Below are 15,191 nucleotides of genomic sequence, written 5' to 3' on the forward strand. Positions count from 1 at the left end.
TCTCACAGACCTGATTTGGAAAAAATATCAAGCGTTAGACGCGTATTCCAAGCCATTAATCATCATTACATAGTATAAAACAAAGTCGCTTACCGCTGTCTGTCCCTATGTATGCTTAGATCTTTAAAATTACACAACGGATTTTGATGCAGTTTTTTTAATAGATAGATTGATTCGAGAGGAAGGTTTATATATATAATACATGCACAATATAGTAGAGAAACACGGATAATTTTAAAAAGATTCTTTTTTTTCATTTTTGACAGACAAAAATTAAATAATATGTTGTTTTGGTATAAAACTGTAAGACATTCTGTAGTATATTTAGTATCAGCATTGCACCCGTGCGAAGCCGGGGCGGATCGCTAGTATCCTTAAAAAAACCATTGAGTTATTTTTCAACTTTGAGGCTATAATATTTTTGATGTCAAATATCTATGGCGAGGCTCGGGGATCTATTGGGGACTTACGAATGTAAGGTTATCGGCCGCTCTACTATCTTGTGAGTGCGTAGTGTGTGTGCTTTTATGATTTACTTCGTGGCTGTTTATAATAGTACTAAGATCATTTAATTTTATTTTAGTAACGAAACTCTACGTTTTTATTTTATTAGTTTTAAATAATTATAAAATTTATCAAAAGCCATCTGATGATGACGTACTCTAACCTAACCGATTTCGGTCACGGCCCAGGGAGACCGGCCAACTACGCACGACATGTTGTAGTGTGCAGGTGTGTGAGCAAACACAGGTGACTCACTATTCCCTCTCTCACAATCCGATGGGGCGGCAAATTCGACAAGACCGGAAAGAGTTCAGGTGCAGGACCAACGGCTATCTGTGGCAAGAGGCAAGAAGATACTCAAAATTTGATGGAAAAATTCAATAACTTCTTGTAGGCACGACATCGGCTTTGAACACAGAACGCAGTCTCTTGTATTATATCTCCTCACTAGACCAACTGGGCAGTAATTATGATAATGACTATTTCTTCTCACTATATTTAGCTATCGTCAGGATCCTGTGAGCCAATCACAGATCCGCCCATTTACTAAAAAAAAAAACTTATTACAAATTTCTAAAATTAATAGCAAATTTTCTTTGCTCCTTCGCAGTCGTGTCCTCTCTCAAAAACCCTTATCCCGGCTGGATTGAAAACTTGAATGGACCCAGTGGAGTCATAGCTGCTGCTGGAAAAGGCTTGCTCCACGTTTTCAGCAGGAAACCAGGAGCAAGAGCCGATCTCTTACCCGTGGATATAGCCATTGATACGTTATTGGCTGTTGGATGGGAGACTGCCGTGGACAAGTGAGTCACAAAATAATTCATTTGATAGGATCTTAACTGAATATTGCGAGTTGGAACCATGATAAACTGCGTTGAATTTTCATATGTTTAAATTGTGTTTTTAATTCATCTCGTGCTCAGAAGTGAAGGAAAACATCGTGAGGAAATTAGAATGCTTTTTTTATTGTAATAATCTCTAAATCTTCTTAAGATTCTTAACAGTTCTGTCACTGTCCAGACTTCCAGAAGTAAGAGTTTACAACTGCAGTACATACGAAAACCCGACCACTTGGGGCGAGTTCGAGGCTGCCTTAAAGATATATCTTACGCGGTACCCTCTAGATGGCTGTTTGTGGTATCCCAGCGGTTCTGGCGTCGAAAACCGGTATGTGGAATTTCAACTGGTATCTTTGAAGTTTGTTCCTATTTACGTTCGTTATATTAACATGATTAACAGCCCAATACAATATTTAAGCAGTTAGTAAGCTAGCTTAGGAGTTTGTGATAGAACACAGTCAACCCATGGTGGATAACCGTACCTTAACTTGACTTTCTTTTTTTTTATTAATCTTATTTTTTCTCTAGATATGCTCAAAAGATCCTCGAGTTCAGCTTACAGACGGTGCCCCTCCACATCGCTGAATACATCATGCGGGCACTCGGGGTCAAGATGAAGTAAGGCCATCATTTTTGACTAAATCTTTTTTTCTGATTTTGTGCAGTATCTATCAGATCTATCTATAGTCTTCGTATTGACAAAAGTAGGCCATATAGTTTCTGGCATCATACCAGGCGGTGCCGTTTTGAGCTCTTATGAGGCCCTGGGTTGGACCAAGAAATTTTTCTGTTGAGAAATTTCAATAGGTCGTGATATCTACGCAATCATCAATGTAAATAATGTTTTCTAGTACTTTGGCAGATTATCAAATTGGCCATTTGATGGTAAGTGGTCCATAGACACCGAGACTGAAAAACTATAAACATCCCTTACACCCTCAACGCGTCACTAAACTAAGATGTTATGTTCCTTGTGCGTGTATTCATACTCACTCACCCCTGAAATCGGAACAACACTACTAAGTAGTAACTACCCAAACATGCAACAGGACTACTATAAACAAAATACTTACTAACACCAAGTAAAGTACTAAATATTCTTCGATAACTGTATCTCAATCATTACTTGTTACAGAATAAGCTTAATAACAGCAGAACAAAGGTTGAGGGCAATGAACGACGTCCTTGCATTTTTCGCGTTACGTGAATGGAAATTCAAGACGGACAATGTGGAAAAACTTCGAGCAAGACTTACCCCAAGTGACGCTGCAATATATAACTTAGATCCTCGGAGTATAGAGTGAGTTTCAGCCTTTAATACCTCAGCTATTATTTATAGCTGAACGGCTTATAATAGCCTCACCTTAATAGCCCATCGGCCGATCATATATCTTTGTGCAACTGATAAATTAATTCTGTCCGGGAGAAAGGAAGGTATTACTAATAAATTGTACTATTTTACAGCTGGAATGACCATTACAAAAACTTCGTCAAAGGTACTAGGAAATATTTGTTAAAGGAAAAAGATCAAGATATGGAAGAGGCCAGGAAACACGCTAATAGGTAATATATACACTATATATTTGTGTAATGTACTGTATATGTAAACAAACGCATAGAATCTTAATCATTAATCGGTTAAATATAAAATTCAAAATGAGAATGCCTTTGTTCAGTGTTGCTATTGCTATTTAATTTTCTTTAAATATAAATCTAAAAGAGTTATTATAATGATTACAGAAACACTAAATTCGCCTAATTTTTTTTTATAAAAATGCTATTGTGTGCTTATAAATACATACCTAAATTACAGCAAGCTGTGCTACTTTAGTGTGAAATCCATGAACAAACTAACAGCTAATATTTTCAAATTAAGATAGCAACCAATAAATATTTAACAATTATTTAGTATCTTTAAAAAAATATATATAAAATTATTATTCACTTAGAATCTAAGAGGAAAATTCCTGAAACAATATTCTGACAGCATTTGTTAAATATAATCCTATTCATCTTGTGTCAAACCAAATTATTTAAAAAATAAATCGTCCCATTCCATGGAACTCTGAAACTATTGCTGTCACACGCAATCTTTACTAGTGTCATAGAAACATGACAGACACAAAAGATTGTCTTTGTTTACTGTATATAATATTTGAGTATTACGCCTGAAGTCGTAGTCGAAGTATGTATGTTAAAGTGAAGTCTATGCCGGAGGACGCTGTAGTAACAACCAAAAACTTATAGCGATAAATATTTAAACCCAATTTTTATTATTAACAATATATTCTTCACAACATAATGGTTTTTTTTTCAGAATGTATCTCTTACACAAAGGCGTGATATTCTTCGTGATGATTCTGCTTTTCCGACTAATCTTACAAAATAAGACAGTTCGAGAAATCGTATACGGAAGTCTGAGACTATTGTTGTCTCTTTTATTCGCAACCTATACTAGTGTGATAGAAGCATGATCGATACAAAACGTAGTTGTAAGTCTACACAAAATATGGTTGTAATTTTTTAAAGATAAGGTAAATCTACACTATCAATATTCGTAAGTGGTTCGCTATTTATAAAAAATATTTATTATTGATTTTAAATATTATCTGTGTAAGTTTTAAATATTATCATAAATATATTCGACATTGTTATGTGAAAATTTAAAATTGTGATAGAGCTTATTCGGTGATAATTATTTAGTTAAGTAATAAATATTGAAAAAATCTGTAGATATATTATGTGACTAATTGTAATTCTACAATCAGCGTATATTGTTGACTAGCAATCAGTTTATCAATAGACTTCACTAATATGAGATTTGTAAAGGAGTGCATTCTATTTTAATTAAAAAAAAATAAAGTTGTATAAGTATTTAATAATAAGATATTGTAACTGCTCTTTGCTATAAAATACAGTCATTTTAATATATATATATTAGAGATTATTTTAAAACATCGCTATTAAGTTTCAAACTTAATACAGATAATAAAATATATCATAAATATTTTTACAAATTATTAAAAATGATATTTATAGCCTACTCCAATTTAAGGAGTTTATATAAATGAACCTTAGATTATTATATTCTATGCTATTTGGTAATAGTTCTGCTATTATTCAACGACATCTTGAATAATACCATACTTAATATTGTGTCAAATAAATGTCATAATTATTTATTTGTCTTTTCGTCTTCTGTGATTGGAATAAGTTAAACAATTTAAAAAAAATACAAAACGTTTAGTTAAACATTCCCACAAAATAATAGATAAAAAATGAGCGATAAATATAATGTTATTTTTTAATAATTTTAATTGCAACGGATAAAATGATTTAATTTCTTTATTAAGTGTATTTGTTTCTATATATTAAATATAAATTAACATTATATAAAATTTAAAGTATATTATGATTATAATTTTAAAATATAAGGTATTCCAGATTATAAATGTACAGTACATAGATAATTGTTTTGTTTTTTTTAAGGAATTAATCGAAACATAACATTAGTAGCTGTCAGTGTATACGAAACGTATTAATTAACTATTCGATATGATCTAGAAAATGTAAATGTATTTTATTTGTGACAATCTGATAATACAAGTTTTATTTTTTTTTCCTAGCGTCCCACAACAGGAAAGATTTACAATAATTGATTTATAGGAAAGATTTAAGGATATCTTTTTTATTTATTTATTTCATAAACAATAAAAATACTGACTTTTGAAAAGCCAGACTAGCTATGCGAATTCATAACCAGTTTATTAAAGCTGAAAACATATTCAAAGTCATTTAAAAATATGGCGTCCAACTGTTATTTTTTATGTGTTTTTAAATTTTACTTGTATTTTTTTTATCTGGTATGCTTCGCAAGTTTATCCACTAACTTGCCTTGGAGTAAAGAGGTGGAAAAAGCGCGAGAACACTCCCTTTCAGAAAAGAGGGAACTCCGTTATTAATAAATATTGCCACAGCTTAAAATGGCTGCAATCTATGATGATATAATTGTCATTGCGCTCAAAACAAAATTATATGAATGTGTTTCAAATGATAAATATAGAATTATTTATATTTTATTGTAAAATTTTAAATACTAATGTTAAAAGTCGGATTGCTCAATATTGTCCTTAGATAAATGTAAGTAACTGTTACGTTTGTAAGTATAAATACGGTAAATCGTGCTATTTATGATTACTATATAACTGTAAATTATTTATCGTATACATATATAACGAAAGCTTTAATACATATTTTGTAATTGTAAGAAATCGTTTCATTTATATCCTTTAAACTTATTAATATTATAAATGCGAAAGTTACGATGGATGTTACTCAATCACTCCAGAACGGCAGAACGGATTTTGTATGATATAGGTACGCGGACGAGTAAATGGGCCACCACCGCCCATAGATAATAGCGCATAGTAATTTTTATCATTACTTACCTCGCTAATGCGCCGCCAACCTCGGGAAATAAGACGTTATTCCCTTATGTAGCAACACTGGCTCAAGCTGTCAAAACTGGCAGAAGCTCGCCCTTCAAACCGGAGCAAGGGAGCAACAATACTGAGTACTGTTGTTTTGGGGTAGAATATCTGATGAGAGTGTGGTATCTTCCCAGACGGGCTTGCAGCTTTACCACTGAGTAAATTATTTGATTGAAATTTGGCACAGTAATAGGTTATAACCTATTTATAAATAAATAATAAATAAATTTATATTTATACATTTTTATTTGTTATTAAGGTTTAAGCCTTAACAATTATTATTAAGTTTAAACCCCTCTCCCACCCTCAAGTTTGGGTAAGGCCGTGGTCCTCATAGTTAAAGCTATTTGTAACTGTTTGCTTAATAAGACATGTCGATTATAATCTTTATTATTACGTACGTATAATGTATTATTTATATTAAAACCCAGCTTACGCATACCCAAGGCTTGAAAGACAATCATTTGCAGACACACACATTTATTTTGCCTTACAGACAGACAGAGAAAGTCTATGACGATATGAAATGGCCACATCGTCATAGATTTTCATATAGAGCCCAAAAAACTTAGCCATCTATAACTCCTTCCAAGATATTAGATAAAAGGAGTAGAAATATTAAAATATCTCACAATGCTATAGTAAAATCTATGCATACTTACATCGGTTAAGATTAATTAAAAAAACGACACGTCATTAAAATAACAAATTTAAAAATCAAATATAGTCGAAATTATGGTTAAAGAGGCGATTGCCCCAATGGCGATATCCTGAAGTTACCAAACAAAAATTTTGGGATTCACTACTGATTTACATAACATTCTGTGACACAAAATGTAGCTAGTACGAAAACCCCGTGCCAGGCATTGCTTTATTAACTAAACATTCAGGCCACTAGTTACATGGGATACTTCTAAAAACTTGAGACACTTTTTAAACCCCGTGGAAGTCGTAAAAGACGTAATGATGGTGACCTTATGGGTTGATACTAGTTTACTGAGAACGACAATGGGGCCTGCGGAGTGCTCCATGCGTTGACACAATATCTCATATCAGGGAAACAATTAAAAAGCCAGGGCCACCGCGTAAAAAGCTAAAACGAACAAATGTTTGTATTATTCCCTCCACTGGTAACAGGACTGCTGGTTAATCGCAGAAATGCTATTTTTAATTTATATTTTTATTCAGGTTTTACATTTAAGGCCTTAATTTAATTATTTCTTAATTTAAAAAAAAAATCTTTGTTAAAAAAAAAGAAACTAAAAAACTTTACATCCAAGCCAGAAAAAGAAACATCATTGGAATGCGGTTAACCGTCAAGATAAATGTCAAAACTGTCAAAAGGCGGATATTTTTTTAAATCGCGCCGAATGTTATCGCAGCTAGGATGAAATTTTGTTGATCGAGTTTTTCAAACAGAAAAATGTTTAATAAAGTGTTTCAACGCGCCCTTAAGTTTAGATTAAAAAAAAGTTATCCAACGAACATATACGATATATCCAGAGGTGCTGCTGTCGCTGTACGTCGGCCTTACAGTGATGAAGTAAAACGCGCGCAAAATGCAGATGTAAATTCATCTGGTCCGACGATATTCGATAAAATAATATCGAAAGAGATTAAAGCGGACATAATATATGAGGATGAACTGTGCTTGGCGTTCAATGATATCGCTCCGCAGGCTCCCGTCCACTTCTTAGTGATACCGAAACGTAAAATTTCTCGGTTACAGGATTCGGAAACTGGTGACAAAGAGGTAAATATTACGCATATTGTACCGTCTTTAAAATTATTATTTAATCAATGAATACTAAATTTAATTCATTATACCGTTTAAAAGCTAGGATAAAACTGTCTACAAATAAAATTTTATCAAATAAATGCATATTTCTTACAATACACGCTTGGCATTTGAAATCCTTGTAAACTGTTATCAGATCATCTGTACACACAATATTAAATTCCATTGTCAATTTAAATAACTATTGCGTGACAATTTAACACCAATCTCATTAGATGCCTTCAAAATGAACACAAAGCAATTGTAGCCCTAATTATTTTTATAGTAATTATGCAATTCCAAGATCATTTAAATGTATTAAACATTAATTTGTCTCTAGATATTGTCTAAATTAATAATACAAAGCCATCACCTCACAGTGGTACCACTTGAAATTTTATGTACTTCACTATGTGTTTGGTGGTGAAACTCAACTTATGTATATATGTTATATAATTACTTTTGTAATTATGTACATTATTTTTTAATGTCATGTATGTTGACGGACTGAGAATTGGTCCACCTAGGATAGGTCATTGTTGTTTGAGCATTGGTACTGTTAAAAATGACAATCATTCTCGATATCATCTACATTGGTAACAAAGGGGTGCCTGTAGTTACACTGGGTCATTCACCCTTCAATCTGGAACACGACAATATTATATGGATGTGGATGGATATAGAGGTAGGGGACGCCCCAAGAAACAATGGATGGATTGTGTGAAAGACAATATGGTTAGAAAGAATGTTACTTGTGTGATGACGTCTGACAGGGAACTATGGAAGAAGAAGACATGCTGCGCCGACCCCAAGTAAAATTGGGATAAGGGCAGGAGGATGTACTTACCTACTATATGGTGGTACTTGCATAAAGCCCTACAACCTGCTTTATACGGTATCTCATAGAGCCATAAGTGTCTATTATGTAAATTGTATGTGTATTTTGTCTTTAAAAACCTATTAATTAAATTGTTATCAGCTCGACTATTAATAATATTTGAATTAAATTCATAGTTATATGACTACTATTTATTAATCTAAATATACATACACTAGTATTATAAATGTGAAAGTAACTCAAACCACTGAACCGAAATTGATGTTATTTGTTATGAAGCAAGTTTGAACTTCGAGGTAGGTTTTTTTAGTCATAACATGACAAATAACTCCTGATGCGTCATCATTGGTCGAGATCTTGAACGATCTATAATGTCGCTAAAGGTGTCGTAATTTCGGGAGTAAAATTAAAGTAGATTATATATATATGGATATAATTGAGGATGTTGTAATCCAGAATAGTTTATTACTCCTAAACTTTTGGTATATGTATATCAATTTCGAAAGGTATTTTGAACGTTTTTAGAAACACTTTCTCGTCCGTACGTGTTTTGACTAAAACTTTTTTTTTTTTTTTAATATACTCTAGCAACCATTATCGTACGTTTTCATAACATTATTCGTCATTCCGATTTCACTGACGGCTTTATCTAGGAATGCTCGATGTCGCGTTGAAATCACGTCGTTGAAACATGTCGAGTATTTAATAAAAAATATGAAAACTGTCTCGGTAATAGGGCTCCGTACAAGCCCGAATTGATAAGTACTCATCACATTTTCCAACTCCTAGTGAGTTGCGAGTGAGCCGGTGTAACAGGCAGATGGGACATGACATCTTAGTTCCTAATTTGTCGCATTGGTTTTGTAAGGAATGGTTAACTTACTGACTATTTAAATTGTCAAGTGCAGTAGCTTACGTATAAAGTTATATAAAAATTCATATAATTTTTTTTTATATACTTGCTTCTTCGTGGGACAGTCCACATACAAAGTATACATATATACATTACAAAAGACTATATATTATAACTATGGTGATACGCGTCCGGACTTTACGGGTATAAAAAATATTATATGGTTTTATGTATATGTTTGTTGAATCCACCAACACGCATTGGAGCAGCGTTGTCGAATAAGCCTCAAAACCTATCCTCAATGGTAGAGCAGGCCTTAGCCCAGCCGTGGGATCTACGAAATGTTTCATGTATTATTTAATTTACGAACATATGTAGCTAAGAACCTTTAAGGTGACTTCACACTAAAATATTATATCAAAGCCTCATATAGGAGACGAAACAGGATCACATAAATTATATATTATAAAAAGGTAATTATTAAAAGTTAGGGTATATTGCTAGTGCTTTAAATAACATTAAAAACAAGGACACAAGTAGGTAATTAAAATTTCTAATTCTTATCGTGTACGATCGTCAACAATAATAAGTGTTTTATGTAAATATAAGTTTTATCGAAACGAAATAAAGCTCACAACTGCGTGACAGCGTTCGTATTCGCGAGTCGAGCGGCGACGATGTTTATCTTAAAGATTCCGAAAACCTTACTCATACAGCAATTAATTAAATAGCTGATTATATTAATTATATGCTTTTGCTGATTTTCTACAATTTTACGATATTTAATATGTTATGTTTATTTTTTTAATACGCATGGTACGTTTTGTATTGTAATACGGTTTGATAGAAATCATATTCACCAAACATTAGAAGAAATGTTCATTGAAATAGTTATATGTAGTGATTAAATATGAGTGTCAATTGGTGGTGGGGCTTTGTGCAAACCCACCTGGGTAGGTTCATTCATCAGATATTCTACTGCTAAACAGCAGTACTCAGTATTGTGTTCCGATTTGAACGGTGAACCAGTGTGATTACAGGCACAAGGGACATAACATCTTAGTTCCCAAGGTTGGCGTAATGGCGATGTGAGGAATGGTTAAAATTTCTTGCAGCGTCATTGTCTATGGGCCGTGGTGACCACTTATCAGTTGGCTCATTTGCCCGTCCCTATATAATAAAAAAGTATATCAGTAAATCAAATGAAGTATCGTAAGATCATGTTTAATATTTCTTATTCGAAGTATTACAGAGAGATTTATTAGAAAATTCGAGAGGTTTTGTTGTCGCCTCAATTAGGTAGGTACTGGTTGTAATGATCGGTACAAACGCCTGGTTAGCAAGCGCTCACTGTTTATCTAAATAGTATAAAATAAAGTCCTCCCGTCGTCTCTGTAAGCGTTTAACTCAAAAATTACTAAACCTTACTTTTAGGTATATAGTCGCCAAAATTGTACGAGTCTTTTATTACGGCTGAATCTATGTTGTATTTATTTATTTTTGTGTGGTGTACAATAAAATAAAGTATCTCCTAAGTTTTTTTATTAAACTTGCCTTAATTTTATAATACCTAACTAATTATCAGATAAAAACTAACAGGCTGAGTATTTCGTATATATTATTTCGTATATGTATATTAACGTCTTTATTGTTAACATACATATATGCAAGGTCTTAGGTTTGAACGGATGTTGATATTTAAGCAAGAAAACTTCAAATTCTGCCATAGAGTATTTTATTATTATACAAATATAACGTTAAATACTCTACCATTGGGTTAAGGCCTCCTCTCACTTTTGATGATGCTCACGTGGCCAATTTTCATCAGATACATGGAGGTTTGATCCCTAATAAAAATATATGTTTCACCCATTGAGCCTTCTTAGCTCCTCTGGGTCGAATAAATATAATATACATATGTACATAAAAACTAGTTGTCGCCCGCAGTTTTGCTCGCGTTTGAAGTGTTAGTCGTCAGATGCTAGGCATTAAAAAGTAGATGTCCTTAGGGTTCAAGCTTCCTTCATGTATTTCAAAATTTTGCTTCAGTGGTTTGGCTGTGAAAATGTAACGGCCAGACCGACAGACAGAGTTACTTTGGCATTTATAATATTAGTATGGATTATACTGCAGTTTGATTTCCAAATTCTAACCGAAGATATTTAACTTTACAGCTCCTAGGTCACCTAATGCTGGTAGCTCGGTCACTCGGCGCTGCGCGTGCGCCGCAAGGCTGGCGTCTGGTGGTGAACAATGGAGTACACGGAGCCCAAAGCGTCTACCACTTACACTTGCATGTGCTCGGTGGTAGACAATTGAAGTGGCCACCGGGGTAAATATAATAAACTGGTGTCAAAAATAGAGGGGGAGGGGGCTGTAAATTTGGTGTAATTGTACTGATATTAATTTTGAAATTGGAATCGTAATGCAAACTAACTGACTAATATTAGAAGATCGTACAAGGTCAAATTATTAAATTTAGGGGGGGGGAGTAGGTTTTAGGTACAAAGATGTAGGTTTTGTCCTTCCTTAGGGTTCAATGTTGCTTTATACTTCTTTGTAAAAGCTTAACAGACAGAGTTTCGCTCGCATTTATAATATTAGTATAGAATCAAAATCTATGCCTACAAATAACCCCCCTTTTCACAACGATTTATATTGCCATATATTTAATTAGACCAAATTAACTTGTCAAAGTTTTAACCCATGCACAAGTGTTTCTCTTTACCATAATCAAAGTTCTCGTTTCATGGAAAATTAAATTAAAATGGAATTATATATTGTTATATTTCAAATATACATCAAAGACGTATGTGCGAGGCCCCTGTTTACGTATACCCTGTGGGCCTTCGAATGAAATGTCTGTTTAATCTAATAGTGTTAACTCTATGTAGTAATAGAATTCAGTCACTAAATTGATAGACAATTAATCAAAAAAGATTTTATCAAAACTATTTCTTATTTTCTCAACTATAATAAATATAGTTTTGTAAAAATATGAAGGTTATGTTATTTCAAAACGTGTTACTGAAACGTTACATCGGTTAACGTCGACCAATGACGATTCAGAAGCGAAATTATAGGTAGGTGGACTGCCAGATGGACCTTACATGGCCAATTCGCAACCTCGGCAAACTAAGATGTTAATCCCCTTGTGCCCGTACACTTGCTCACTCACATTTCAATCCAGAACGTTATAATACAATTGCTGTTCGGTGCTAGAATATCTGATCAGTGGGACCCTGACTCGCACCAAGTTATCTGACTTTAATGAACGTTTTGGAAACCGCAATAAACTGTTACCTTTGCGTTCACGAACAAAACTAGCGCTTGTAATGTATCGAATTCGTATTCGTTATATTCAAAAGAAACAGAATTATTTTTATTGCCTAACCGCAGAATTTAACGAACACTGACAAATCAAATCAAAATATACTTTAAGTAGGCTTTTACAAGCACTTTTGAATCGTCATTTAACAAACTATATTAAGTAAAGCTACCACCGGTTCGGAATCTAGATTCTACCGAGAAGAACCGGTAAGAAAATCAGTAGTTACTCTTTTTCAATATCTAAAAATCCAGTCAGGCAAATCAGCTCAGTATCACTGAATTGACAGCACTGTAAAAAAATTAAAAACATACGTCAATAAGAATACAAACCCTTTAACGTAATAATTTGTTTTTTTTAGTATCTGATTTGTGATTACGTAATGTGTGTTTTAAACGTAAATATATTTAGTGCTTGTATATTGCAACACTACTCAGTGTTGCCAATATCATTGCCATTTGTTATCAATAATATCAAGTAATAGTTCGAATCAAATAAAAATCAATTTATTAAAGTAAACTTCACAATGAAGCGTTTTTGAATCGTTGATATTTATATACGACCACCGTTTCGGAAAGAAGCTTCCGGCGAGAAGAAACGGCAAGAAACTGACATAGTTGCTCTTTTCAAATAAACAGATTTACAATGCTGTTTTTTACAATAATTAGTGTCCTGTGATGGAACCCGAGCCTAAATAGTGCCTATCACAGTCGAAGAAGGAATTAACATAAACAAACAATATATTTATTTATAATATAACTCAAATTTTATTTCCAAAGTACCATCAGCACGAAGTTGCTGACGGTACTTTGGAAATATTATAATCATTTTAAAATCTATCCACAATTAATACCATTGGTAGATAATTTTGGATTTCGACCAATGATATAATGCCAATTCAAGGTCATAGTTGTCTATGGAAACGCTATTGAACAACCTTTAGGCATTTTATATTCTCATTGAATACGTATTTATGAATAAATATATATATTACATATACTAAAATCCAGTGTTTTAACTAAACATTGCAATTGCAAGCTGTGTATTTTATTTTTTTATTGTAAACGTCAATGAAATGTGTCATATAAAAGCCATAGATTATAGACATTTGAGTTTTTGTTTTTTTTATTTTTTAAATAATTCTTAGTGTAAGTGAAAATTTGTAAATGTAATTTAAGTAATTATTATTTGATTTGGAACATTTATAGAATAATAAAAAATATGTAGTACGCTCTGTGCAATATTGGGCCAAATCAATTCTAAGATATTAATGTAATGCCAAAGTTTGAAAAGCCAGTACGGTGATTTAAACTAGTGGCTTTAATGCCAAAAATAAACAAACAAATACTTTGATTATTTATGTCTAGATAGACTGTCACAGCTGAGCACGAAACGGAGAAAATAGTGGCTTGTAACCCATTCCAATGGAAGTAGGAAAAAAGATAAACAAATCCTAGATTCACGTATTTCATGCGATTCGCTAATAACTCAGCTATGTTGTGCACTATTAAGTGTTTATGATTAATATATCTTTATTTACAGTACAATGTTACTTATTCCACTTTAATTTTACTTCCGAAATTCCGTAAACAGTTTCGTCGACGTTCAAAACTATATTTTTCGTAAATCCATAGTGAATATCATAGATCAATCAAGCCTTCGACCAATGATATCGCGTCAATTTGCTGTCAAATGTTGTCAAATTTGGCGCGTTTGTCTTAGTTATTTTGTAGTTCTCTATCTAGACGTGTAAATAATCTGACAATACCAATTACAATAAATAAATAAATTTCTTATAAATCTCTTTAATCTGATGTAGAATCTCGGAATTAGTGTTAACAAAATTACTAGTCACTTTTTTTTTTAATATAGTTGTTCTTAAATCGAAAATAGAGAGCCACTGTGATTCCCTGCTGTGCTTTAAAACTGCGGTATTTAATTAGAATGTCTTATTTAATTGTTATGTTATCTGTACAAATATTTATGACAATCTTTAAAAAAATTTCATTGGCTGTTTAGTGAGATATTTATCTCGGATAAGGCTTTTTTTTTTTAAAAAAACAATTTTCAAACAGTATTTCGTTGTTAAAATAATTTAAGCCAAATTTTTAAAGAAATTATTCTTTATAATTTTAAAGATTGTCTAAATTTTTTTTTGTCATCTTTTCGTATACTTTTTAGTTATCTGTGTATCGTAGATTTAAATAAACTAATTATAAAAAGTATTTGTTAAAAATTGTGAGACACAAATTTAAAATTGGAATGCAAAAGTTTAATATTTATGTATTTACTAGTAATCAAAGAAGTGGCCGACTATGCGTGTCTTGAACTATTATTTCTACGACCACAATGATACCAACCTAAGCGTGATATAATTGATCGCTCGGTCGTTCAGCGGGCCTAAACAAAATACATTTGTCAAAAGTTTTTTTTTTTTAATTTTAAAATTATCAACCGTGGACAAGTTGATTAATAAACATTATATCGGAAGAGATATTTTTTTAAACTGAAGTGAATATGTGTTTGTTTAGTTTTTTTAAATTTTGGCCGAATGAATTTTGT

General features: G+C 32.5%; 2 protein-coding genes across 3 annotated transcripts in view; both read left to right on the forward strand.

Annotated features, from left to right (window-relative positions):
* LOC113391574 (putative fatty acyl-CoA reductase CG5065) overlaps positions 1 to 4,060 on the forward strand; it is a 48,257-nt gene extending 44,197 nt beyond the window's left edge. For both annotated transcript variants that reach the window (XM_026627570.2, XM_064220023.1), the window contains exons 8-13: positions 1,115 to 1,307; positions 1,525 to 1,671; positions 1,872 to 1,961; positions 2,479 to 2,643; positions 2,808 to 2,906; positions 3,661 to 4,060. In XM_026627570.2, the coding sequence (XP_026483355.1) occupies positions 1,115 to 1,307; positions 1,525 to 1,671; positions 1,872 to 1,961; positions 2,479 to 2,643; positions 2,808 to 2,906; positions 3,661 to 3,817 (851 nt within the window). In that variant the 3' untranslated portion in view covers positions 3,818 to 4,060. The remainder of the gene's footprint in view (positions 1 to 1,114; positions 1,308 to 1,524; positions 1,672 to 1,871; positions 1,962 to 2,478; positions 2,644 to 2,807; positions 2,907 to 3,660) is intronic.
* A 3,098-nt stretch (positions 4,061 to 7,158) lies between these two features.
* On the forward strand, positions 7,159 to 11,702 carry LOC113391576 (uncharacterized HIT-like protein Synpcc7942_1390). The gene is made up of 2 exons (XM_026627572.2): positions 7,159 to 7,586; positions 11,476 to 11,702. Exons 1-2 carry the CDS (start codon positions 7,257 to 7,259, stop codon positions 11,635 to 11,637), a joined length of 492 nt encoding a protein of 163 aa, XP_026483357.2. The 5' UTR covers positions 7,159 to 7,256; the 3' UTR covers positions 11,638 to 11,702.
* The last annotated feature ends 3,489 nt before the right edge of the window (positions 11,703 to 15,191 follow it).

This window comes from Vanessa tameamea, chromosome 30 (genome assembly GCF_037043105.1).
Source record: "Vanessa tameamea isolate UH-Manoa-2023 chromosome 30, ilVanTame1 primary haplotype, whole genome shotgun sequence".
Lineage (NCBI taxonomy): Eukaryota > Metazoa > Arthropoda > Insecta > Lepidoptera > Nymphalidae > Vanessa > Vanessa tameamea.